Source organism: Nicotiana attenuata, unplaced genomic scaffold, assembly GCF_001879085.1.
Source record: "Nicotiana attenuata strain UT unplaced genomic scaffold, NIATTr2, whole genome shotgun sequence".
Taxonomy (NCBI): Eukaryota; Viridiplantae; Streptophyta; class Magnoliopsida; order Solanales; family Solanaceae; genus Nicotiana; species Nicotiana attenuata.
The window spans coordinates 13,005-40,519 of record NW_017673919.1 but is presented as its reverse complement, the minus strand read 5'-3'; the positions used below and the strand labels follow the sequence as shown (position 1 = coordinate 40,519).

The 27,515-nt window shown below is 35.8% G+C and overlaps 2 protein-coding genes across 8 annotated transcripts; one reads left to right on the top strand and one right to left on the bottom strand.

Moving 5' to 3' along the window:
- The first annotated feature begins 9,136 nt into the window (after window positions 1-9,136).
- LOC109217617 (scarecrow-like protein 1) lies at window positions 9,137-13,349 on the top strand. 7 transcript variants are annotated; one of them, XM_019381879.1, is made up of 4 exons: window positions 9,137-9,345; window positions 9,554-9,606; window positions 9,720-9,796; window positions 11,058-12,999. In XM_019381879.1, the coding sequence occupies exon 4, from the start codon at window positions 11,176-11,178 to the stop codon at window positions 12,871-12,873; it is 1,698 nt and encodes a 565-aa protein (XP_019237424.1). In that variant the 5' UTR covers window positions 9,137-9,345; window positions 9,554-9,606; window positions 9,720-9,796; window positions 11,058-11,175; the 3' UTR covers window positions 12,874-12,999. The 7 variants fall into 7 exon arrangements, with proteins under 7 accessions (XP_019237424.1, XP_019237425.1, XP_019237426.1 ...); XM_019381880.1 differs by having other exon boundaries at window positions 9,466-9,606; XM_019381881.1 differs by having other exon boundaries at window positions 9,339-9,428.
- Window positions 13,350-13,837: 488 nt separating this feature from the next.
- Window positions 13,838-27,283, bottom strand: LOC109217619 (small RNA degrading nuclease 5). The gene is made up of 14 exons (XM_019381885.1): window positions 27,134-27,283; window positions 26,121-26,177; window positions 25,965-26,030; window positions 24,531-24,664; window positions 24,287-24,399; window positions 22,903-23,031; window positions 22,744-22,814; window positions 21,908-21,967; window positions 20,631-20,686; window positions 18,453-18,513; window positions 18,028-18,292; window positions 16,305-16,492; window positions 15,917-16,212; window positions 13,838-14,270 (listed from the first exon to the last, which is right to left on the bottom strand). Exons 1-14 carry the CDS (start codon window positions 27,233-27,235, stop codon window positions 14,147-14,149), a joined length of 1,722 nt encoding a protein of 573 aa, XP_019237430.1. The 5' UTR covers window positions 27,236-27,283; the 3' UTR covers window positions 13,838-14,146.
- Between the last annotated feature and the right edge of the window lie 232 nt (window positions 27,284-27,515).

The window sequence follows — 27,515 nt, the reverse complement described above, 5'->3', positions numbered from 1 at the left end:
CGGGTTGGGTTAAGTGTCATCACGATTAGTGGATTTTGGGTCGTGACATAGATGTTAAATGGTCAATAGTACATGCTCGTTTTGAAATTTGGTTGGACTCTTTTTTGGATGTTGGATGTTGGATGTTGACTTTTGAATATTACATGCTCTTTTATTATGATTTTAAATTTTGGTTGCATTTTGTTTAGGTTTGATTGGATAATTATGAAGTTTGGTTGGATTATTTATATGTTTGATGGGATAATTTTGATGTTTGAATAGTTTATGAAGTTCTATTATTGTTAAATTAGTATGATTTTTGTGGTTGGATTGCGGTTTTTATTGAATATTCTTATTGTAATTGTGCAGCTAAAAATAGGCACTGCCTATCAAGAAAAATATCAAAAATGCCGAGGGACTTACCGATAGACTCCCTCGAAAATATTGCTCATTTGACAATCCAGATTTGTAAATTGCCAAGACAATCTGTCGTATATTAAAAATAAATATTTTATATCTCATTAAACATACAGAGGACCGTCTCTCGGAATGTTGAATAATTCATTTTGTGAAATATTTTAAATTTTCTCAGAGAGTCCATCGGTAATATCAAATTATTATTTCTTAATATATTTACTAGACCAATGGAAAGCGTTCGATGTTGTTGTTGTTGTTGTTGTTGTTGTTGTTGTTGTTGTTGTTATTATTATTATTATTATTATTATTATTATACCGAGAAATATTCGTTGGTAGAGATAATATTCTGAGTGGATTGTGTCAGATATCAAATTGTTAGCTATGCGATGGGTCCATCAGTAGTCGCCGGGAGACTCTGTTGGTTGGTTTTACTGAGGAGCAATTCACCTAAATTTTATGTACCAACGTTCTCCTGTCGATAAAGCCTTGTTACCTTGGGACATCCTTATTAATCCGCATCGATAGAAGGATGAAATTTTAGGGGTGATATGAAAAAGTATAAAAACATATATTACTAAAGCGTATCATATCATCATTACCTAAATAATGTTACCTTGACAATTGGATCTTATTTATTGAGTGGCATTTTCTTTATAATCCAATGTGCTAGGAAGAGTTAGATTATTAGATGTGGAATCACAAAGTTATTTCACCATTGGTTAGGCAATGCCTCATCCCATGCTTCTCACATTCAATATACCTGGAAGCCTATGTTTGTTGAAGCGATCCCTTTCTATATGAATGGAATTCTCTCTGTTACGACACAATAACAATATAACTATCACCGTTAGTTATCACCATCACTAATCACCATACAAAATTAAAATATTTTATTGATATAACTTTGGAATTATTAATATTTATTTGAAATTTATATTTATTAATTAATTAATAAGTAAATATAAATTTTATATATTCAGATATTGAGAAACCAAACAACCTTAATTATTTAGTATTAAGATCTTAATGCAACATCTTAAATTCTTAATATTAGTTCAAATGTGTATTCAAATTCGAATGCCTTATAATATTATGTATATCCTAATATTCGTATGTGTTTCAGATGTATTAATGTCAATAAAAATAGATACAATGGAGTTGTATCAATGGTACTCAACTAGTATCAATAATTATTTTTGAGGTGGAAAATTACAATTAGTAGGACCGTTCTTCTCTTTTTGTTGCTACTCTCTTACAGAATCATTGTAATAAAATTTACCTATAAATTTGATGAATAACGCGGAGATATTAAAAAAACGCGGAAATAAATTGATGGATAAATTCTCTTACACACAGTTACTTCCTAATGTTAGTTGCATGGTGATAATTTTTTACTGTTAACTATGCAATAAACGAACGAAAAGTTTGCATTAAATGCTCTTTCATTTCTAAATATAAAAGTGTGATTTAATTAGCCCCATAAATATTCCTTTGTAAACTGAAAATTACTTAAAAGAGACGAGGATTTCTCTTATGACTTTGACAAAAAAAGATATATAAAAAAGCAAAAGAAACCAAAAGGTGAGAGAATGGAAAACCAATGTCAAGGTTATAAATCATAATAATGTCTCCAGCTCACAATTTTGGTGCTCTTTTGTTTTGTTCGTTCTCTTACGTTATATATGTTTCTCTCCACTGTCTACTTAATAGAAAAGAAACTTCAAATTGTTAATAATATCACTAATTATCATCTGGAACACGTAAACGACAATTAATAAACAATGTTGACTATACCGGCGATACAGTTTAGGCATAACTAGGGGAAGCATTGAAAATTGAAAATAATGTTGACTAATTTATTATGGTTAAATAATATTAATAATAGGTGAAAGCATGTAGTCTATGATGAGATTGAAGTTCAATGACAAAAATGTCATTTTGGTTTAATTAAAGATTCTAACTTTGTGGAGGCCACCCTCTCTTGGAAAGTATATATCCTTTTTCTTTCTTATTTACAATCGAATATGAAAAGGAAATCAGAATTCAATTTTGTTGTGGGGCATAACTGAAGTAAGAAGAAACCGCGGGCATTCACGATCTATCACATAAAAATGCGGCAGCAATGATCCAATATAGAATTACTTACTCACACTCGTACTAATCCAATATAAAAATATTTACTCGCCCGCTACTTGTAATTTATTATAAATAATATTTTATTTATATTGAACGTTTATCTTTTAGAGAGATTTTAGAGTTTGATATTTTGTGGCTAAATCATTTTCTTTTTCGTATAAATAGAGGGGGTTCTATTCCATTGTAATTCATCCTAAATCAATAAGAATTCTCTCTCTACTTTTCTCTGCAATGCTCTTTTTCTTCTTTTATTGTTTTATAACATGTTATCAGCACAAAACTCTAACCAATTGAGTAGATGGCGGTTGTTTTAATTTGTAGATATACTATTAATTAGATGTCTAATGTTTGAGAAATTAAACTACCCGTGGATAGAAGATATAGGAATTTGCATGAGGCTCATGCGTGAATGCATTGGTATAACTATATTATGCATCTGCTTTTGTCACCGAGCTTTGGGATACGTGCATGGTGTTCAACTTGTACATAATATTGAGCATAAGGATTGTCAATTGTTCTATGAACTTCCTTCAGGAATAAATTCTGGATTTAAGATATGTATTTTACCTTATTTTTCTCTTTTAAATTCTTGAAATTCTATAATTTGATTTTAAATACAACCAAAGACAATAAATTTTGATTAAAACTCTAATAGGATTTGTAAGAAATTATAACCACCCGAAGTGGTAAAATCTCTATGCCTTGCCATGATCAAATTCATGTATGATTGTGAGCACAAGAAGTAAAAACCCGTCCCATTGAATTTACTTTATGCTCGTCCCCTTAAGAGAATGTAGTAGCAGTATGTGATAAGTCTGAAAGAAGAAAAAATTATTAATGAAGGTATCAATGGATGTGGACGTAGCAACAGATGAAATTATAAGCGTCATCATTATGGTAATGAGAACAATAAGGATTCTCAAAATAAATCTTCGCTCTGTGAAAGTAATATTTTTTATCGATTTGACATGAGATTTTGTAAAGCACAAATAGATGATTATGGTCCATTCATGATGTGAATGTGACAACGAGTGATTTATGAATGCATATTCATTCTTGGAAGAATGTGAACGTGCCAGTAGTAATGGATATACCACACTCACCTCTAGAAGGAGGTTTGAGATGAAATAAGAAAATAATTTTGTTATTATGGCATGAATGGTCATTGATCACGCACCTATTGTGATTATCCCAAAAGATTATGGCAATGTAATTATTACAGAGCAAAAGTAGTGCAAGCAACATATCTTGCCTATAATGATTTTGACCATGATCGTAATGGTATGACTTTCTCCTTGAAAGAGATATTCACCATATAGATATTGATGAATATGTGGAAGCACAGAATTAATCGAAAGCTCTGGAAGAACCAATTATACTATTTTGGAGAAATAAAATTGATTATCAATAAGGTATTGTATCGTAGTAAGTCTCAAAGAAACCTATATAGAGTTTCGAAAGTATTCGCGAAAGCAGTTGGTTATATTGAGACTATAAATAAAGGAAAATTTTAATACCTTCTATTACTACAACTTGTAGCGGGGTAATATGTATGTAAAAAGCTACCCGCTTTTGTAACGATCTGACCGGTCGTTTTGAGCTCTAGCATGTCGTCCGGCAGTTTGTCACCTTGAGTAGCTTCACTTCATGTATTATGACTTGCACGTGTAGTCGGATTTGAATTTCAGAAAGTTCAGAGTAGATTTGGGAAGGAAAATTTTTAATTCAAAAGCTTTAAGTTGGAAGAGTTGACCAAGTTTTGACATTTGAGTAAACGACCTCGAAATCAAGATTTGAAGGTTTCAATAGGTTTGTATGATAATTTTGGAGTTGGGCGTATGTTCTGATCGAGTTTCGGGTTGACCGGGAACGTTTCGGCGCTTATTGTGAAAAGTTAGCATTTTGAAGGTTTTAAAATTTTCTAAGTTGAATTTGAAGTGGACTTTGGGGTTATCGATGTCATCTGGCTTGTTAATGTTATCCAATTGCAAAGAGTTTCCAAGTTTTATATACGAGTGCGACATTTGCTTCGTCCATTATCAGAATCACACGTATAAGAAATGACTTTGTTACTTTATCTGATTAATATGTCAATCTGCATTTTGAAAATCTTATTGTGGATAAGGTAAAGCAAATGGATGACCGTGACTTCTAATGCTTAAAAATTACTACTAAATTAGAATGTTCTTGTGGAGGATAAAATACACAAAGATTCATTTCACACTTGGTAGGAAAACAAATACACTAATGAGGGTCCTATATGTTATCAAATGTATTGGTTGAAAAGGGAAATTTCGTTCAGGCTTAATGCATCAACACTTTAGTGCTCACCACGCGTTTAACCAATTCGAACTGAGTCTATTTAATGTCTATTTTGCCCTTTTTAATTTTCTTTCCGAAAACCTCTTGATAGGTAATTTTGTCTTAAAATGACTTCCCTCCTCCCTCCTAAAAAAATAAAAATTTGTTTAGACTATAAAATGAATTTGAATTACATATTAAATAAAGAGAGTACTTGAGATATGTTTACTTGAAAAGTTTGTTGCGAGAAAAATAGTACCTCAAAGTTTAAAATTTCAAAAGATTTTTATTTGTTAAAAAAATAATATTAATGAAATATTGCTTTAAAATTTTAAATTAATATGAAAATATCATTTACTTATGGTTACATAATAAAAATCTATTTAATTGATAAATATCTTGCCCTCATCGATGTAGTATAACTCACATGAATAGACGTTTGAATATTTGCTCAGTACTTGAACCTTCAATCACTCGGGAAAGGGAATATGCCAATGAACTTTAAGCAGGGGACAAAGCTAGGGATGACAACTGGAAAGGTTCTTTATCAACGATGCGGCATTACTGCAGTTGTATGTACTTGCATTTCTATCGTTAACATGCTTTGATGGCATAGAATCAACATTTCACACGCATAAAATAGAAACAAGGGCGCTTTCAACGACTTCGGTGCTATAGAATCTCTTTCAAGAAGAGAGTCGGCTTCGCGCAGATAGATCTTTGCCGGGGGAGATTGGTGCCCCTTGAGGTATGCCCTTCCGGTGGGTTATTCCTTTATTTGTCTTCGATCTCTCTTCACAACGCATTTTAAGGGCTCAAGCTTCCTTGTTTGATAGTGTAGTCTCGGTTCATAGTTGTTGACTCCACGAGCAAAACATCGGGGATGCACAGCACGTGGACCTTGTCTAACGAGCGACGACTTTCTATTATTCACTAGCAAGAGCTCTTGAAGTCTACCGGGGCCAAACGAGTCAAAAAGCCACGAAGGAAGCAGTCTGATTATTTCCACTTGACTCGACTTAAGTCTTTCTCTTCCACTCCACCTTATTTGCTGGAGGGAAGATACGATTGTCGAAGCTAAAGTCCCATTCAATTAATATAATTTTGCATCCAATCAATTGAAATGAGGGTCAATAAAAAAAATGAATAAGACATATATTCCAACATGTTCCATTAGTAATATTCCCTTGAGATGTTACTGGAGATTTTGCTTGCGTTTAATCTTTCTCGGAGCGGCTTCGCCGGCTTGGATTGGAAGAAAGGGTTTCGGTTTCCGATCATTTATTGAGGCTGATTTGGATGAGCGTGGGCAAGTTCGGGATTCACTATCGCTTTTCGCTTGGAGCGGCTCACCCCCTTGTCACTTAAAGGGCGAAGTATCCCTATCGCCCTAAATCTAAGTGATGGAAGTCTTTGTGTGCTCCCTTGGTATGAGAAGTTGGTTATGTAGGCTGATAACCTTTCCTAGGTTGTTTCGATTAGGCCAAATAATCGATTAGTAGTATTCCTGAGGAATGAAAAGGCGGTACCCCTATCAAAACAGTCACTACTGCTTTTTGTCAAGCTTAATAGTGATGGTAGCTGTAAAGATAGTATTTGTGAAGGTGGTGGTGTTGTCAGAGATAGTATGAGTGCTCTCATTATAGCTTACTCTATTTCCTTGGGTGCTGGAACTAGCAACTGGGCAGAAGCAAAAGCCATGCTTTTTAGCCTTAAATAGTGCATTGAAAGAAGGTACAAGTCAGTGATAGGGAATAATAAACCCTCTCACTCCCGGCTCACACCCGATAAAATAATACTTCATTATCGTGAACCAAATAATAAAAAATAGGATTATCTTGCCCTTAATAAGGCATAACTATAAGGGGGTATTGCTAAATTTGGTATTGCTGGTAAATGGAAAGGCAGATGGCCGAAAGGATCAATGCGTTATTGGAGGAGTACCGCTCCATGGGGCACTTTGTGAGTGCTAATCGGGTGCAGGTCAATTCTCTGTGACCTCCCATCGTTCACGACATCCCTTGCTTCTTGCGAGAACGGCTCCTCAGTGGAGGAGTAGAAGCCCCCAAAAGGGGGACCAGATTCATCGATTAGGTGGCAATAAGGTTTGTGACTCTTTGGTCTATCGGTTGACTCTCTTAGTATTGTAGCTTATGAGCATGTACCACTGCCCCAAGGAAATTTCGACTAGAAAGGATAAGATAGAAGAGAGAGTAAGAGAAAATATCTGAAACTGTCATGCGGGCTTAGAGCTTTCATCCAGCACCTATGTAGGAGCTGGGGAATCGCCCATCTAATAGCCCATTCTTCGGCAACAATGGTAGTAATTCTGGTTTGACACTATTTGGAATGACTCTCTCATATTCAGGAATTTTGTCTAGTGACATTCGATCATAAAATCCATTGACAACTGCATAAATGACTAGAATTTATTTTTTGATTGGCAGTGGTGCATATTATGGTTGTTTCGATACTTCTGTCAGCCTTGCACCTCTATTGAGTAATGCCTGAGTCACAGCATCAAGGTCTGAGCCAAATTGAGAAAGGGCGGCCACTTCGTAATATTTTGCCAATTTCAGTTTTGAACTACCACATTTCATAATTTTCAACTGAGCATCAGACCCGACGCGACTGACAGATAAACTGACTTTAATCGCAGGTCTAATTTCGCGATAAATGAGCTCCGTTTCCAAACAGATTTGTCCATCAGTAATGTGGATCACATTGGTAGGAATATAGGTCGATATGTCTACAGCTTGTGAAAGGAAGATCTGTTGAAGAGTTTATGTTGTCTCGGTATGGAATAGTACAATCATTTCCAGCACCGGTGCAATATGTAAGAGTACTTTAGAATTCCTTAGAATACGAATGAGATCAAAAAGGCTCTATCGAAGCTCGAGTAGAAGAATGGGTACTTGAACAGAGGGCTGCCTCAAATCAGTGAAGATCGGAATTGAGTTGCTTAAGATTCGACACGAATTCACCACATCTTATGATTTCGCCAATGAATCAAGATTAATGTCAAGCCTGTAAATCACTTAACTTTGTATAGCTGAAAGCTGCCAAATTGGTTAAAAGAATTGAAAGGAATGTTGGAAAAAGAGTTTCAAAGGTTGAACTTCCACTTTCAATAGTCAGAAAAAAAAAGTGTGGATGGCATCAGTCCTAATTGATTGTTTTGAATTGAAGGGCTTTTTCCTACTAATGAGTACAGATATGCGGACTTAGTATTAGGCAATGACCTTAATAACCGAGAGAATTATAAAACTCTCCACAAATTAAAGAATTGAATTACCTTGCGTCGGTATCATTTCGGTTGAGCTGGGAACTCCTGTTTACCTTGAGACAGGTATTCCTTCTTATAGATATCACTAAAAAAGCGAAAAGCTAAGAAGACTTTGTCACGTCCACGTAAGGAAAGAAAAGATCATATCAGCAATGGCTTACGAGTAGAGAAAGTTTTTGCTTTTCATTATTCCCTCGGAGTTGAGTTAAAGTGAGCAGATGAGATCTACGTCATTAAGGAAGAGATGGTGATTAACTGATTGGATCTTGCCTTGGAATGTAGTGAGGGAGCCCGGAGCTATTGAATTATTTCATAACCCAAGGAGAAGAATAGGACTCTTTACCAGTATCCTAACCTCTCAGGCTTTTTTCAAAAGCATCAGTAGACGCAGAAAGAGATCCTGTTCCCTAAGGCTTTTGATACTTGACCAGTAAAACATGGTGTATTCGAATTCTGATCACTTTTACGCGAGAAAGGGGGACCACGAGAGTTATTTAGGAAGTATTCTTCAATAACTGATAGCGTACAAATACCATGAGAGAAAGATAAAAGGAACCCTATTTAAGAAGTGCAATAAAAAAACCTAAAATTCCAAGTGAACAATGAGTCGAAGGAGCGAAGCTTAGAGCCTTTACTTTAGGTAAAGCGCAAGTAAAGAAATATGAGCAAGGTGTTTGAATAAATGTGAGGGGGAAGTCATAGAAAAAAAAAAAGAAGAAACCCCCTTAGGGAGGACAAACCAATAACAATCTGACACTACAATAGAAGGTTATAATTTAAATATTATTATTATTATTACAAAGAAACTAGTAGCATTAATAATGCATCCCAACGTCACCAACCACAGCAAAATGAGACCAAAACAAAGGAAACAAAAAATGAAAACATCATCTCGTACACGTGTTATCCATGCTCATCTCACATGTAACAATGAAACATAGTCCACAAGATTTTGATTCGACGGCTAAGATTGAGTTTGTATAAGGGGACAAAATGAAAACAGGCATGGATCATTCTCCTTACCCTTGCAAAAACTTCTCTTGTCAAACAACTTGTTCTTGTAGAAGTGAGACAAGTTGGTATAAACATGCAACAAACAAATACAAATACAAAATACAAATACAAATACTATAGTCATGAGAAATAAGTGGAACAAGAAAAAGTAAAAGGGGTTGATTTTTTTGGATTTTAGGAAGCTTCTTTGCAAGTATAAAAAATCAAAGGGTGTAAGTGTTCTCATTCCTTTTTCTTGAATTCCATAAGATTTGATTAGTTTCAATTCTCTTGGCATCTTCTTTAAATTTTATTGGTAAAGTCTTGAAACTTTGATCTTTTTCTTCATAAAGGTTGAATTTTTGGCACCAAAGGCTGAAACTTTTAGTTAGTTTTGAAAGCTTCTTCATCTCATGGAAATTGTTTAATAACTGCTTGCAGCTGGATTTGTACCTACTAAAGATATATTTATTGGAAAGATACCATAAAAAAGGGTATGTGTCTGTTTACTTGCTCTTTTGTTTAATTCTGTACCATGGTCAAAGCCCAAAAGGGTTTTGCTTTCCTTCAAAGACAATTCTGAAATTCATTTGTATGAATTTTGCAGATTGCTGCTGTTGATTTTTCTCTCTACTGTGTACTGACTCATCTAAAGATCTTCCCTTTCTGAGTTCTACTGTACAGGTAAATTTTGGCTTGGCTTCTTTGTCTTAATACTGTTCTTGTTTTCTCTGGTTATTGCTTAGTTTTTGGTTCTGAATTTGGTGGCTGGCTCTGAATATTTTCTTCAGCTTGGTTGCTTATAAATGTATACAGTACCCTTAATTATATACAGTACCCTAATCTGGATAATTTTGTGTATGGATCATGCTGCTTCCCTTAATTGATTTTGACAAGTTAGAGTTGATACTTCTACCTGTATTTTTCTCGTTATTACCAATATTATTCATGCTAAGGAAGAGAATAGATCTTTTGAAATCAAAGGATTTTGGAATATTTTCTTTATTCTTGTTGCTGTTTATGTTCTTTTTGGTATTTTATCAAGTCTCTATGAGGCTCAAGCCTTCTTGCTTCCAACTTGTTTATACCTTGTCTCAAATGACAAATAGCAAGAACTGGTTAATATTAGATATCCTCTTTGATTTTCTATTCTTTTTGTTTTGGTTGGTGAACGCAGTGGCGAAGCCAAGAATTTCCTCTAGGGTGTTCAAACTTGAAAGAACTAAACAAAATTTCCGAAAAAAAGAGTGTTCAATATATGTTATGTATCTTTAAAACCTGATATTTTACCTATATATGCAATATAATTTTCCGACAAAGGGTGGTCAATTGAACACCCTAACCAAAGTGTGGCTTCGCCCCTGGGTGAACGTTGGACATGTAAATCCAGTATCATTCTTCAAGTGTAGTAAATTAAGGAAACTTCTAACTTAACAAAAGTAAGACGTAGCTTTTGCCGGAGTCTGGCACAAAGTATTCTACTTTTGGATGATTGAAAGTCCTTGATAATAGTAGTATTTCGTCGTAAAGAATTCTTCTTAAGTTTGAAAAGTTTTAGTGATTTGGGAGTTGATGCTGTTGCCTGTTGGTAGAGATGACTTGCTATCATTGAATTCCCTTGGTATCATAGATTTAGTTACTAATTTCAAAGCTCAAGGATTTCAAATAGTAACAGGGAGGAGAGTACACATTCTTTCACTGAAATCGTTTTCTGCTGCTGAATCTTCTGTTTCCTGCTGCATTCTACCTCAAATTTTGAATCTTCTGTTCCCTGACTTGATATCCGGTGCACAAGGATTATTTTAAAAACAATACACATTTCTTCTATTTTTACACTTTCTAAATATGTTGAGATTCTCCTGTTAGCTGTCTTTTAATATTGTCTTCTTTTACACTATTGGTTTTCTATTGGCTAATTGGACGGTGTCTCTGTTTGATGTTTCAGTAGCTGCGCGAGAACATCTCCCATATACGAGATTCAGCTGCAGTGATCCCGCAATTGAGTAGCAGTTTTTGTAAGGGCAAAATTCAAGCAACTTTATTTTGAGAATAAGAAGTGAACCATGTCTTTAGTTAGATCTGTAAGAACTATTGGAAATGGGAAACTCTACTTTCCAAATGATCACAACGACAACTCTGGCTTGTCAACATCCATGTTCACCAAAAATGCACGTGGAATTATGTATGCAACCGAGTCTAGCAGCACAGACAGTTATGATCCCAAGTATTTGCTCGACTCTCCTTCACCTTCAGAAGAACTTCTAAACACATCAGCTTCAGAAGTTTCCGGGAATCCATTTCACCAGAGGCATTCGTCTTCTTTCCAGCCATCAAGAGACTATGATGCGTGTCAGCTTAGTTATGATTGTGAAGACATTGTCAGTCAAAGGCCAGATTCATTACAATACAATGACGGAAGGGTGACACTGAAGCTACAAGAACTTGAGAGGGTACTTTTTGACGATAACGATGTTGATGGGGATGACGTATTTGCTCGTGGGCAGTGTATGGACATAGATGATGAATGGTTTAGCCAAATCGGAACTGTGTTGCTTCATGACTCTCCTAAGGAGTCTACGTCCGCAGATTCTAATATCAGTAGCAGTAGTAGCTACAAGGAAATATCCGTAACTGCTCCACAAACTCCAAAGCAGATGCTTTTTAGTTGTGCTGCTGCTATTCAAGATGGAAACATTGAACAAGCATCGTCGATGATTAATGAGCTGAGGCAAATGGTCTCTATCCAGGGTGAACCTCTTGAAAGAACTGCAGCTTACATGGTTGAGGCTCTTGCGGCCCGAATGGCCACATCTGGCAGAGGTCTTTATAAAGCTCTAAAATGTAAAGAAGCGCTCTTTTCTGAGAGACTCTCTGCTATGCAGGTCCTCTTTGAAGTATGTCCGTACTTCAGGTTTGGTTTTATGGCGGCAAATGGTGCAATCTTAGAGGCTTTTAAAGATGAGAAAAGAGTTCACATCATAGATTTTGACATCAACCAAGGAAGTCAATATTACACTTTAATGCAGACGTTGGCAAGTATGCCTGGTAAGCCGCCCCATTTGAGGTTAACCGGGGTAGACGACCCTGAATCTGTTCAACGTGCTATTGGAGGCCTTAATGTCATTGGACTGAGGCTTGAAGAGCTGGCGAAAGATTTTAAGATCCCTTTTGAATTCCAAGCGGTGGCTTCAAACACTGCATTAGTCACCCCGGCAATGTTAAACTGTCATCCTGGAGAAGCTCTTATCGTGAACTTTGCATTCCAGCTTCATCACATGCCTGATGAAAGTGTATCAACGGTCAACCAGAGAGACCAGCTTCTGCGGATGGTGAAGAGCTTAAATCCGAAGCTGGTAACAGTTGTTGAACAAGACATGAACACTAACACCACCCCATTTCTACAAAGGGTTGCAGAAGTCTACAACTACTATTCTGCTGTATTCGAGTCTCTCGATGCAACTCTTTCAAGGGATAGCCAAGAGAGGGTTAATGTAGAACGGCAATGTCTTGCGCGTGATATTATAAACATTGTTGCCTGTGAGGGGGAGGAGAGAATAGAGCGTTATGAAGTTGCAGGAAAATGGAGAGCTAGGATGATGATGGCTGGTTTAACTCCATCCCCAATTAGTCGAAACGTCTACGACTCGATCCAGAATCTTATCAAGCAATATAGTGAAAGGTACAAAGCAAAGGAGGAGGCAGGTGCACTCCATTTTGGGTGGGAAGACAAGAGCTTGATTGTTGCTTCAGCTTGGAAATAGTTACAAAGTATGCTTTTCTCATATAAACTTGTAGTGACATCTGACTTTGTGATAATATTCAGTGTTTATGATCAGAATGCATGACATTATATACTTTGAGGCTATTGATGATGAAAATTAACAATATCTGCTAATGTAGGTTTGATGAGAAGTTAGGAATAAACTGATTTTCTACCCTTTCACCAGAGTATTCTGAGCTAGGACAAGAGCAATTTCATGCTGAATCTTACATCTAGTTCCTGCATGCAACCAAGAAGCTTGAGGAAAACTTGTGGTTTCCTCAATTCCCTCCTTTCTTGTGCCGCAAAAATTGGTGCTTTTACTATGTTGTTTACCTTAGTTACTGTTTTGGCCAGGTAAATAGCAGTTATCCCAACCAGCATGTATGTCTGTAGTTGTATTAGTGATGATTTAGTCCAAGTTGTACAAACTGATCTTGACGAACTATCATTGAAAAAATGGAATTAGTACCCAAAGCTTATAGCCACAAACCGTGTGATCTACAAGAATGACCTTGAAATGGATGGTCTTGAATTTTGAACCACGCTTATCCTATGGGCGTCCTTCAAGGATAATTCAAAAGTTAAGCTCATGGGGCAAATAATTTTAACCTTGAAGGCTTGACCATGAGGCAAACAATGGGACAAAAATTCGAGACCACCCTTTACCGTGTCATATTTCTGCAATTTTTTGCACAAACCCCGCATAGTTAATGGCTTTTACAAGTTTGGCTTAAGAAATTGAAAGTCAACTATTGTAATAAAATTTGAGGTAGGATACATGAATCTTGGATTTTAATTTTGGTCCAAGTCCTCTAATTCAACGAATAGTTATCAGTTTCTTAGTGGAGCACTACTTAGGTCTTCGCCTTAATCATCAATTATTCGTCCATATTATTGGCTGTTGACCTTGTGAATGTAGGTGAAATCACTGGACGCAATACCAAGAGAAGAACCAAAAACAATAATAGTAAAAGATGACTCAGGTTTTAATATAGCATATAACCTACAAATAGCCAAGAACATAGAGAAGTATAATAAGTTGGCCATACAAGTATAACAAGTGGTTCAGCTCCTCATTAACTGCCCCATAGCCAATGAAAGCAATAAGACACCTTTGATATACAAGTTTACAACTACCTTTACATCAAAAATTTCCCTCATAGGAAGTTGCTTCATTTCACAACTTCCTTGTCTAATTCTACCCTGATGAACCGGGTTATAAAGGGTGTTTAAGATAATCTGTAGAATATAGTGACAGATGACATATGTGATCAGTGTTTGACACCTACAAAGCACAAACCAACTTCAGCTTGTGCCTGCAACTCTTCCAAGACTTTAACAATATTCTCACGGGACATTGAGGCGTCCGTCTGCTCCGACAAGATTTTCCTCACTCTGCATGCACAAAAAGGAAAAGAAATCAGCAGATTTGCTTAGCACTAACATATTATCAGCCTTGAAACTACAAAACGACTGGCAACTACAAGACAGGAAATCAGATACTTCCTCGATCTCCATATGACTGGCCACTGATTCAAGAATGTAAGATTTTTGAATCACTCAGAATTAAACTGGACAAACATCCCACCCCCCAAATACCCAGAGGATCAGTAGAGGAAAAGGACAATAAAAGGACATGCTGTGGAGCACTTATTTATGCATACACAGAGTCAAAAACAACTGGTAACACTTAGCCCACCTTCTATCCAATTTTGGGAAAAGATCAAGGCTAAGAAGAGGTAGCAGAAAGTTTTGAAGAAAGAATATATAATAGAGAAAAACTGTTAGCCTGAGGAGGAAAAAGATTCTCTTCGAGATGATAAACAAGAGGTCTCTGTAACAATTACTGGTAGAAAATACAGCTTTAAGACTTCAAAATTTATAGAGAAAATGAAAATAACAGTTTTGAGATTATGAGGCAAATTTTAGCAGGATTACTTCATATGATTTTAGCAATTGTTAGAAACAGAGAGGTGGCATATACTGTGGCGAGGTACCATTTAATCTGGCAAGAAAACTACCTGTCTACGCAGTGCAGTAAGAACTCATTAGTTTTGCGAACAAGTTATACACGGTTTGAAAAGTAGGGATTGTGTTAAGATGATTAATAATAACTGGATTATCATAATTCTCTAAGATGTTTGGTTCTTCACATTGAAACCTTTTCTAGATATATGATGTATATCTAAAAAAGGTTTTGGTCTTAAGTTGGATAAAGATTTGTTTCCAATAATAATCTTGGCCTAGGTAAAAACTTTGCCCGATCTAGTATTGGTTTTAATATTAAGAAACAATTAAAGTATACTATTAGAAACTAAATATTTTTTATTTTCTCAATAAAACAACACTTTCACAGGAAAGTTGAATGAAGTATACTAAAACTATGAGATAAATAAATCCTGAATTCTTTTTCAACCACGAAAAGTTTTTCAAATGTTTTCTAATATTTTTGAAAACTACATGTTCTAATACATGTATTGCTAATTTTTGCATTTTGTTATTCCACATTAAATTCAACATTAAATACTGCATATACTATCACATAAGTTACGCATGTATGATATATGTAAGAAACAAAAATGGTAACCAAACACCCAAGATTATTTCTCTAATGACTCAAACCATATGAGCCTTAATGCATTAGCTACTAAATTTTGTGAGCTTGCTTGCTAAGAGATGGAATATGACCTCATGTTCAAGAAATCAGCAAAATAAATAAAAAGAAGCAATTGTTTTAGCATAGTAGCCAAAGATTGATGCTAAAACTATGATAAGTTACCCCCTACACTGCTATACGTGAATCACTCTCAATTTTTGTCAATAAATGTCATTTAGCTATCAAAAAATATTAACGATGTTCCATAATCTCGAAGAGCATCAGCAGTCACCAAGGCCAGCCATCCGACTATAGAAGCTAAAGCTAAATCTCTAAAACCCAGTAAATAACTTACATTATGCTTAGTTCAAAGTAAGGGAGAGAGGAACAGGAGTTTGTGCATTTATTCCTTGGAAACAAACAATTCAGCCAAATAAGATTTTACCTTTGAACTATTGCAGTGTCTCCATGACCAGTGCAAATAATAAGCATTGCATTTAGAGGAAGATTGGAGTAAATGCTCCTGACTCTACGATTCATGTGGCTCAGAATGTCCTTCAGTTCAGGGGTGACATCATATTTGACATTTCTTCTGCTAGTAGACTTTTTCTCACACGTCAGCAATGCTATCATTTTCGCCAACTTTTTATTTAGCTTCTCAGGGTCATCTGCTTGCTTCCTGAGATATGCATATAACTCTGCAAATTGCGTCCAGATAAACTGTACTTTATCATTTCTGACCTATGAAGACAAGCGATGTCAGTATAGTGAGCTGTCGGGTTCCTAATCAGTCTGCTTTCTGAAAATCTAGCAAATAGATTCTTTTGACTAACCTCTTTGTTGGCTTTTGAAAGTGCTTCATCATCAGATGATACTGGAATTGTATGGGACAATTCAGCAGCATATCTCCTCACTATGGATATATGATCAATGATTGAGGATTTTTTGCCAGAGTCACTCAGAACTGAAAGAAGCTTCTGCCGCAGTAATCGTTGACATTGAGGTATACCAAAATCAGGCCCTAGTTCAGGAAGTTACAGCCCAATGAAGTCTAGGATGCGTTGATCCAAAAAGCAAAAAGGAGATGATTTGGTGATGGGCCATCATAAACAACATAAAATAGCATAAAAAGAACTCCATTTGGACAAGCTAAAAAAGGGAAGGTAAATAGATATCGAAAAAGAAAGCACAAGAATGGCTTGCTTGTATATCTCATTTTCATATAATCATGTTACCTCCAATTTATCTAGCAGCCTCATTTTTATATCTGATGCAATTAGTCTCTAACAGCAGTAACTATTATGCAAACTGCTGATCTATATGATGAGGGACCATTTAGGTCACAAATGTGTTTAGCAAGCATCAATTCATTCATGCTATAGTGAAAGCTAAGGGCAGGATTATGTTCCTATATCCAAGATCTATGTAGGCGATACAAATTAGTTAAGATTATGTTTTAGGGCTTAATGCATACCTCCACCCCCCACACGCACAAAACTTGCACTAATTTCCCTTTTACACCTTAATAGAACCAGGTCCCCCCATAGTTTTGACACGTGGAAAGCAAGTCTTTTTCCAACATTTCTAGAGTGTTAAGAGGTTAAAATTATTAAAAATTGAGACAAATTGGACGCTTAGATGCTAAAGCAGATTGTGTTTTAAGAAGGTAAAGGTGGGGGGGTGGGTGATTTCTTTTTGTCACCTTCACTGCAGATGTGGGTCAACAGGAGTAACTGAGGTGATGCCAAAGATGGCACCAGACACCAAGTCCCCGATTTTCCCTAACAGAAGAATGGAGGAGACTCTCAAGTTTGAAATCCAAACAGAAAGGACAATATGCTGGAGAAATAGGGCCAAAACATGGCCTTCCATTGGTTCAGAGCATTTCTGGGCCCAACTTAATGAGAGGATAGACCAGGAGGAACCTAAAGGAGAAAAGGCAAAAGGCAAAAGGCAAAAAAACACTTACATATCATGCAATTAGCTCTACCCCTGCACCCTTCCCTTCTTTCTTGCCTCCATCATACCAAACCAAAGGGCCTCTAAGAGTTTAGAATTAGAGCGCACAACATTTAGTGCAGTGTTATCAAAGGCGCGCTTAAAGAGCGCTTAAGCCCTGAAACGAGGCTCAAAACATGTTGGGCGCTTCAGTGTTGTCATCAAGACTCTAAGACATACTTTTGCTTACCAATGAACGTAACTCTAAAGAGGCGACACTAAACAATTGATATTTTACTTTATTGTAAATTTCTTCAATTTCTTTGTCCATATATTTGGTATTCATGCTTTTAGATATTAAGTCTTGGACCACAAACACACACACACACACACACACACACACACACACACACACATATATATATATATATAGTTATTCTCCATTTGCGCGTTTCTTCATTAAAGCCCACGCTTTATTTGCGCTTAAAGCCCCACCAGACCTTAGAGCTTTTTTGCGCTTTCGCCTTTGATAACACTGATTTAGTGGCGCATTAGAATGCGTAAAAAGGAAATAGCCTACCATTTTTCATTATCAAAACTAGAGAGGAAATAGCCTACCATTTTTTATTTTTAGTAGTGCTAGTTCCAGTGTAGCTTTTGCATCTTCAATGCTGTCATGCCCATTGCCCGAGTCCTGTATCTCCCTACCGAGAAATTTTCTGCTCAGAACGCGAAGAGCAGCTTTGTAGGATCCTCTTGGATGTTTGTACAACACAGCAGTATCTATTACCAAATTATGAATGATCTTCAGGGCTAATAAATCATTTTCCAAGGAATGCCCAACCAGAATGGTCTCCTTGTGAACCAGTTTCAAGAACTCCTCCTGAAGAAAGAAAAAATAGTTAACACAAGTAGGACATGTATAGCAAATCATCCACCATGCAAGTCCAAGAAATCTGCAAGAATATTAATGATGATTGCTTCATTTCCAATTACTAAAATGGAAGACAGAGGCTAGCAGATGAAAGGCTCTACTGATGAACCTGGATATCTTTAAGAGTGGTAGTCACATCCTCCAACATCTGACAAGTAATTCCACTATACCTGCAAAAGTTCATATTGCGAAACATAAAGCAAGGATATCACTTAATGAAAAGAGAAAGCATATATATTTAAACTGCAAACAAGCTAAAGGTGTTCTTTCAAGTTAAAGACTTGCGTTCAGAGTTAATGTGCTTCCGTCCCACCCAAAAAAAAACTAGAGATAAGACTAAAATCTTCAAGAAAGAGAATGTAACTCCTAGGTTTGTTTATTAGTTTTGTCTTCCTCTTTTTTTGGGGGAAAATATTCTTTTTCCTGCATCGTTAAGTAATTTTGTGCTTAACAACTATTTTAGGTTATCTTACCAAAAAAGCAACTATTTTAGCTAATAAACAAGAAATTTTATTTCGCCTACATCAGAAGAAAATTGGCACAGTTAAGCAACTGCAAGTTGAATTTCAGCTGTGTTAGCCTCCCCACTGAGCACTCCCCCCTTCCCCACCCCCACCCCAAAAAAACACCCTCATCTTTCTCTACGCCGTCAGAAATGGGTGAAAATGCAACAATCTTTAAAAATGAACTTAAGAAAATAAAATCAAAAGCTATTTTTTCTATGAGAAACTGATAGCAACACATAGACAAAATCAGAAAGTGAGAATAAACAGCTATCATTCCCATAAAACTACTAAAGTTGACCTTTGTATTCTTAAACAACAGTTTTCTTTTGAATCATCCATCCAGTTCTGTTTCCACATTATCCCTCACTAAGCCGAAAATGGAATTACACTCGCTCTACCCCATAACAATATAAAATGGAAAAACACAAAGAACAAAAAAAGAAAGATAAAAATTATAGCCCTACAAACTGCACACCAATTTTGTTACCTTCTCAAAAAAAAAACAAAAAAACAAAAAATGCATCCCGAATTACCACCCACATAACCCTTCTGCCATTTTTGCGATACCTTGCTGGGAAAGTGTGGTTTGAGACGAGTTGCGTTGGTTTTAATGGAGGTCTAGGATTTCAAGAATATTTACCATAGGAGATAAGGTTGGTGCAAAAATATAAAGATAAAAAGGTGAGAGACAATAGAAAGAGAAAGAGAGAGAGAAATAGAATGATTTTATAGGAAACACCAAGAAACTTTTTGTTTATGGTTAACAGGAAAAGGTTTTATCCCTAAAATTAAAAGAGCAAATGAAACTGAAAAGGGGAAGCTGCGGAGGGAGATTAGGTCCTGGCTGTGAAGCTCGAGTCTTTAGTAATATCTTTTTCTTGGTTCCATTTTCTTATTCTTCTTCCTTCTGTGTCTGTTCCCCCTCCTTGTTTCCTTTCGTCTTAGAGAGCACTTTTCTTTTACTAATGGCAATGAGAGACTGGAAAATGAGGAAAACTTAAAAGATAATAGACAGAGAAATAAGAGACAAGGGCATGGTGCAGTGGTCAATGAAGTGGGTGCAAACCGTAGCCAGGGTATAAATCCCAAAGGAGACAAATGATACTTGGTATTTGCGTTAACCTTGGTAGGCAGAGGTACCAGGTACCTGTGCTAGTGGGATGTAGCAGCTACTCGGTGGAATAGTCGAGGTGAACACAAGTTGGCCGGACACCACAGTTATGATTTTAAAAAAGAGACAAGGAAGAAGCAAAAAATTAATCTATTCTCAGATTTATCTTGGCTTGGTTCCTTTATTAGAAAAAAGATATAACGTCTCAATTCTGTTTTCCATGAACTATACGAGGTAGTTTTTATTATTACCTGAAACTCCAAATTTTTAGCTCAAGAAAATACTAAATACACAATAAAGTTCATCGATTTAATCAAACTTATATGGCAGCCCCAAGATCAAAATGGTAACAGTAGTCAACTATTACTAAATCAGGCATGAAACTTGACACGCGAGACATTCTTTTGATTGATTAAGATCAAATAAGAGTCAAAGAAAAACAAAATCAAGCTCTGACAGTAATACATGAATGCCTATTAACATGGATACACCATTTGAATACCACTGAAAAGCAAATTCCATAAAAAAGAAACACAATAAAAATCATTTGGAAGTTGATATAAAACACAGACTTCAACATTAATATGGTGGCTAATTCTTGAATCTACTAAGTATACATATTTAGCATGTGTGATCAACTGAAAATTTAGAAGTTAGCAGACATAAGCACCTAGTATTGTAGTCAACAATGTCGTTTGATGGTTTGACCAATTTATCCAGCAGAACCTGCAAATGGTTAATGATATTAGCAACAGAAAAAGCAGTAGTCCTATGGATATCATCTGAAAGACCATCAGACAATTGATCACAGATCAAAATCTCTCGAAACAGGCCAGGGAGGTATACTTTACATCAAGTTGAGACTTCTGATGACCATACAGGAGGATAAAAGAAGCAAAAAGAACTTGGTAGACCATCGAGTTCGCGTAAAACACATACAACGGAATAATATCCATTAACACATGATGCATGGACCAATGGGCAATATAAATGTGCTAACAAATCACTACAGGTTTCAGCTATACAAATCAACAATCCCAACATATATGCAGTCTGATTCATATTAAAGTATTGCAGATAGCCCAAATAGTGCGGGAAGGATATAGACGATTCATATAGGCGATCCCAACTAGATGGTATTGAGGTTTTTTTTTTTTTGGGTGTATTTGATTGTTGATTGATTGATAAAGGGAAATATATACCTGCTGACTTGTTATATTTTTAATGAAAAAAGGTGTCTGGATCACAACTAGTGGTGGCAAAATGGTTAAAAGAAATCAGTTAACTACCCATATTATCCACCATAAAATGGGTTGGATAATGAACTTTCTAAAAACGGGTCAAATATGGATAAGAACCATATTATCCATTTAGAAAATGAATAACCAATGGGTAACTAATGGATAACTAAATGGGTTTAACTTTTACATTTGTAAAGCCTCGAATTGGGGGGTTCCTCAAGTTTGGGGGACTAGTAATTCTCCCAAAAGTCATCATATTTAAGAAGGCATGGATAATATGCCGGTTAACCCGTTTTTTATCCGTATTAAATATGGGCCGGGTCGGATAATTTAACCGTTTTTTCATTACCTGTTTTCGGCCCAAACCATACCCGACCCGCCCGTTTGCCACTCCTAATCACAACAGTGGTCAACTACAAAAACAAGTAATCCTGACATATATGCCAGCAGGTTCATATTAAAATAAAGTTTCCTGACAAGGCTGGTTCACATAAACTAATTACGGACCACCTCTCACAAAGGCAAAACGTCAAAAGATCAGGATAAATGGCATTTCTACATAGAAAACAACTCACTATGGACCAAACTACATGATGAGGAAACAACTTTAAACAGAATGAACCTATTAACGTAATAAATAGATCACCTAATTGTCATGCAAGCGAGGGACAAAAAGCTGAGCAAGAAAAGAAATAAGATGAAGTACCTGTCCTTTAACATCCACTAGTGTCACTCTGGTAAGCTCAAAGCCTTCCCTTGTAATACACTACAAAGACAGGTATTCTTAGTAAAATGAAATGAGCTTTTTTTGCAAGGCCTCCAATTTAAAGAACAATGAATCAATGATAAACAAGAATTTCCCCTGCTCCAGCCCGAAAAGGTAACGAGTTAAGAAAAGAAAAAATTAAGAACAGCAAGCATAACATATCGGTCAGCCTGCCTACAGAAGATACATCAAAAGTTATTGTTTTGGCTTCACGTGCAACACAGAGAAGCTTCTTGATAAAATGTATATGCAGTCGCAAGCAGTGGAAGAGCCTTTCTATCATTGAATAACATTGATGAGACAAACCACACGAGGTACAAAGCAAAGGCTATTTGCAGCGGAACACACTGATAGAAAAGTACGCTATACTTCTTGTACAATCTTGAGGACTCTAACTTCTTGTACCATCTTCAGAACTCTTAAGTCCCACTAATCCGAACACAACTTTTATCCCCATTGCCTCAGAACTGATATTTTATATTATATCCATCACTTTTGAATCACATAAACTGATAAATCGAAGTCTCCTCCCATCACCAAACTTGTCAAAGATATCTAGATGCAGTAACAGTTAAGCAACTAGTGTAAATCATATCTCATCTAAAAACATGACTAATAGTCATAATTAAAATCCCCACCCTCTTCCCAAATATTTATCTTCATGGAGTAAGGAAATGAAGAGAAGCAGACAGCATCCTTATGCAATATAAGTACTTTAGAAATACTAAACCATAAGATTATGATGAACAGATAAAGTTAAATTGCTGTTAAGTTACCATCTCGCAGTCAAGGGCCAAAATTTCATGTGGAGATGTTCCTGAAGGAGCAGGGAGCGTTGAAAGAAATTCTACATGAGTAATGAAAAACCATGGTAAACTGTCAATAATCTTAATGAAATAATTCAATAAATTTCGAGTTCTTGGAATGCATGTCACCTGGTTGGTCACAACAATATCCATTTTCTTCTAGTTCCTTATCCGTAAGTGTGTAATAACTGATGGGAAATGGTATATCCTTTTTGAGGTCAACAAAAGATAGAGGCTCCGTAGTGGGAGTCTCAGCACCTGCATGAATAAGGGGATGATTAAGGTGTGCTTGGAAACTTGGGTATTGTCGAAACACAACATAAGAGAGTGGAAGGAGGAAAAGAATTTCCTTTTTGATTTATGACTGCTCCTGCGTGCATATCATTTGTGCAAGTGCCACCACTCACCCTCCCCTTAAAAAGATCCACTTTTCAAACAAAGACCTATTTTTGAAAATCTCCATGATTTATAATTCTAAATATCTGCAATAGAACTCAATGAAATATAATAGTTCCAAATGTTATCTTCTTGTTACTCGTCAGATCTTTGGAGATAGCCTATCTTCAGTATATAAAAACCAGGCACACCATTATTAAGTTCATATATTGCAAAAAGGGTTGCATTTCTGTTTTTTTCATGGAAGAGACAAGGATTCAACAGTTTACTGGTATTTACAATTGCTACTAAAGTAATTATATCCTTCATGCTTTGACCTTTAAACATCGTTGAAGATGGGGAAAGAAAAAGTCATTATTTTCAACTCCTGCTCTTGAGTTTGCATATCTGGAAAAAGTTTGCTCCGGCTCCAAACAGGATGTTTGCTCAAATCAGTTACTATGAGCATTTTTTTCAATCACTAGGGTTGCAAATAAGAATATGTGGTAACAAGTGCATGGCGTATTAGACAATATGCTTTATGCCATCACTCGACAAACCTGCAATGTCACAAGAGACGAGAAACTATAGGCAAGTATCAGACCATATTGACTAACCAGAGCACAAAGCTCAATTGAGAACTGTTCAGAAGAATCTTTAACTGTTAAATTCAGTTTTTAGGGTTGTCAGCAGCGGTCGATGTCCGAATTAAAACAGGCAAAAAAAAGCAGAGAGCAGTTAAGCAAATCCAAAAAAGAATCAAGCAACTTGTCTATTTCTGAAAAGTCTTGGTAGAATATTCACCCAGATCTCTAATTTAACAGCCAGCAGAAAATCTAACCATTCTAGCAGGAACCATCCATAAAGCTTCTCTAAAACTTATAGGGGGCAAAAAGTGTAACATAAACAGATCTTAGAAAGGTGCAGACAAGGTTATAAATTACAACATAGAATATAGCAGTCCTGTTGATATTAAGTTGGAAGAGACTGTGCCTGCTTTACCAGGCATGTTGTTTCTAGACCTCCTTCCCACAAGTAAATGAACCTCTACCATCTTAAAACTAACCAGAAGTGGAACCACAATAGCAAAGGAATTGCAACAAAGACTTCTAGAATTTTTCTTGGATCAGACTCGGACCTTGTTCAGAAGGCTCGGTGTTTATTGGTGAAATGTGCTCAGCTTCTTTCCTTTTCCTCTTTGATTTGTACGTAAGGAGTGCATCTATTGTCTGATTTCCATCTGATACACAGCTACCATGACAACAGCCAATAATAATAAGAAAACCATAATTTCCATTGACAGAAGAGTACCAAAAAGTTTAAAGACAAGTAACACAAGAGTTATAAGATATTGATTATTCGAACGTTAATGTATAAGCAACCTGAGAGCTAAAACTGGCCTCGGAATACCACAGCATTCTTTGAAACCTTTGAGCACTTTAGACTGTGACAAATATAGAGCGGCATCAAGGCCAGGAACATACAGCATAACCACTTTAGGGATCAAAGGCTTGTTCTGCATGCAAAAAGGAAGAGGGAAAGAAGAAACTACATTCAGCCTCTAAGGAGGATATTATTCATCAGAAAACTGATTCGGATCATCCAAAAGCCAAACAAGCACCTTCATTAACTAAATTCTATCTCCTTACACGTCAAATGACAAATGTGCAAAATATTAAAAGTTCAGGATGTACAACACCCCGAATCTCATATGACAAAAGACCCAACAGCAAGTAAAACCATAACCATTTTTTTAGTATTATCAAAATTTCATTGATTCTGTTTCAAATAGAGCTCGAACTCAAGTAAGAAAATCTTTGCAACTAACTCATTCTCCTAATGACTCACAATGACATCTAAGATACTGCAACTATGTGTGTTGATGGTAGATTCTGTATATTCTTCACAGTAACATAAAAGTCAAAAACAGGAACTAATATTTGAATTATCTAAGAATAAAGAATAAAGCTGAGTCTAAGACTGCATATTACTAAATGAAGGGTAATTTCGAAGACTGCAAATTACTAAATGAAGGGAAGCGTACAAATGTCTTTTTGTGAATTCATACAGGTATTTGCTACATACAGCAAAATATGTCAATGTGAACACCTAAGATGGGAAATAAGTCCAAAATTGATTTCTTTCTTTTTTTCTTCACTTTTTTTGATAGTCCATAATTTCTAATATAAACACCAAATCCGTATCAGCAGATATTTACAAGTTGTCAATGTGACTCAACTGAGTCAGAATAATATTCTTTCCTTACACCAGACTAACAATTAAAAAATGATCTTTCATTTCACATTGTCCCTGCTATTTTGGACAAATCTTCGATTTCTTTCATTCTATGTGTCAAGAAGAGACGTAATTTCTTTTCAAACGGGTGGGTCAGTAAGTGAATCTAACAGCACATAATTGCACAATATCAGATACTCCATATTGATTTATATAAGCATCCACATACTTCTTTAGAATTCAACTATCTGTGTCTAATACCATAATGTAGGTCACTAGCAAAACCTAGATCATCTATCTAGTCTGGAGATGCAAATGAACAGTTAAGGTTATCGTTCTTCAGTGTAATCTAGACCACCTAACAAAGAATCATTGTTGGCTAGGTTATTTAAATAATCCAGTAAGCAATGAATCCTTGAAAAGGACTCCGGTTGAATGATAAATCTCAAGGTAAGGACATCTCAACCTGTCCTCACCAGATTTTCATTGAAGGATTACAGAAGAGTGAGATGTTTGTGCTCTGATATACATATAAAGAGATGCACGAAAAAACGCGCCAAGAAATGAATGAAATGCATTACTTTGATAAAAGCCCATGACGGCATGAACCCATCAGCAAGCACCCATGTGACAAGACCTTGCACGTCCTGTATTATCACATTAAGCATGATAAATCAACTTCTAACCTCTTGTAAAATAAGAACAAATAACCTCGATCAGTATGTTATAGAACATACTTGAAGGTTCAAAGTTGAATTGGATTCCGGTTGATTGAAAACAATATCTGCTCTCCCCTGCACCACACTCAAAACTTGAATACCAATGACACAGACATTTATACACAGTTCAACCAACATGCATGTATCGAGTTATAGTTTCTCTTGCACAGTGACATATATTAATGGATCAGGCACAACTACTCTGGAAAATTTAACAACATACCCACTGTCTCCAAAACAAACACAACAAAAATAACTACCAACCACCAATTGGAGAATGATGTTCACAACAGGAATAGCATGTAATGGTGGTCCAAATTTTCAATAACACATATATTAATTTTTCCAAACAACATTCCTCTTCTTCAGGTGAGCAACTTAAAAGGTCTAGACAACACAACCCACTTAAATGAACTCAGTCTGCAAATCGCAAAAGATAGTTCTTTTATCGGTTTTAAAAATGATACTTTCTTTTCCACTTTTTTAGTCTCGTCCCTTTTCTCCATTTTGAGTTTCTATCAGAACTAGTTATTTTCCAAAGTTAATGCCTTTATAACCAATTTCAATCTAATCCACAATCAAAAACATATCTCCTGATAGCACTAATTTTTCATTAGCAAGGACCTCCATTTCTCTCACCAAGATTCCTCTTTTAAAATTAAAAAAGGCTTTCTTAAAAAACGATTCCTCTTTTAAACTATTGAAACTCCAGCCAATACAAATCAATTAGATAAACTCAGCCCACAAGCTCTAAAAATGTTTTCTTCCCTTGTCTAAGTTTTTCCCCCTTCACTCTTTTCTCCCTTCTGGTTTTTCTACATAAACCAGTAAACTAGTGTATTAATAACCAGTGGGTTACTCAACAAACCCAAAAAAAAAAAAAAAAAAAACTGTGTGTTGACAATTTTGGAACCTTTTAAGTGGATTTAACTCATAATATAAGCCAAATGAATTCACATTCATGGTATATAATATTAGAACCTTTGTAAATACACAACACATATATACATATAACATGAAAGGTTCCAAACCTGAGGGCCGTAAACGTCAAAGAAGGGTTTGTGTTTAGGGTCTTTGCTGGTATTGTGTTGTTCGTCGGGCGTTTCTTCTGTTTTACTGTTCTGGCAACTCATTTTAGTTGTGAAGGGAGGAGGACAGAGTACCTCGTTAGGGTCGGAGCCTTCTTATACATATTTTTCATTTTTCATTAAGGCTTTGAAATGTTTTATTTTTCTTTTAAATGTTTTTCACAGAGGTGATTGTATATAGAGCAAAATTTCTATGATTTTCTTTTTCTTAGAATTTTTATCTGAATTAAATAACAGAAAAAACTTATGATAACACATTTCTAATGCGTATTAGGGCGTTCCTAATTAATTTTAAAAATTATAACCATGACTTTCCGCATATGAT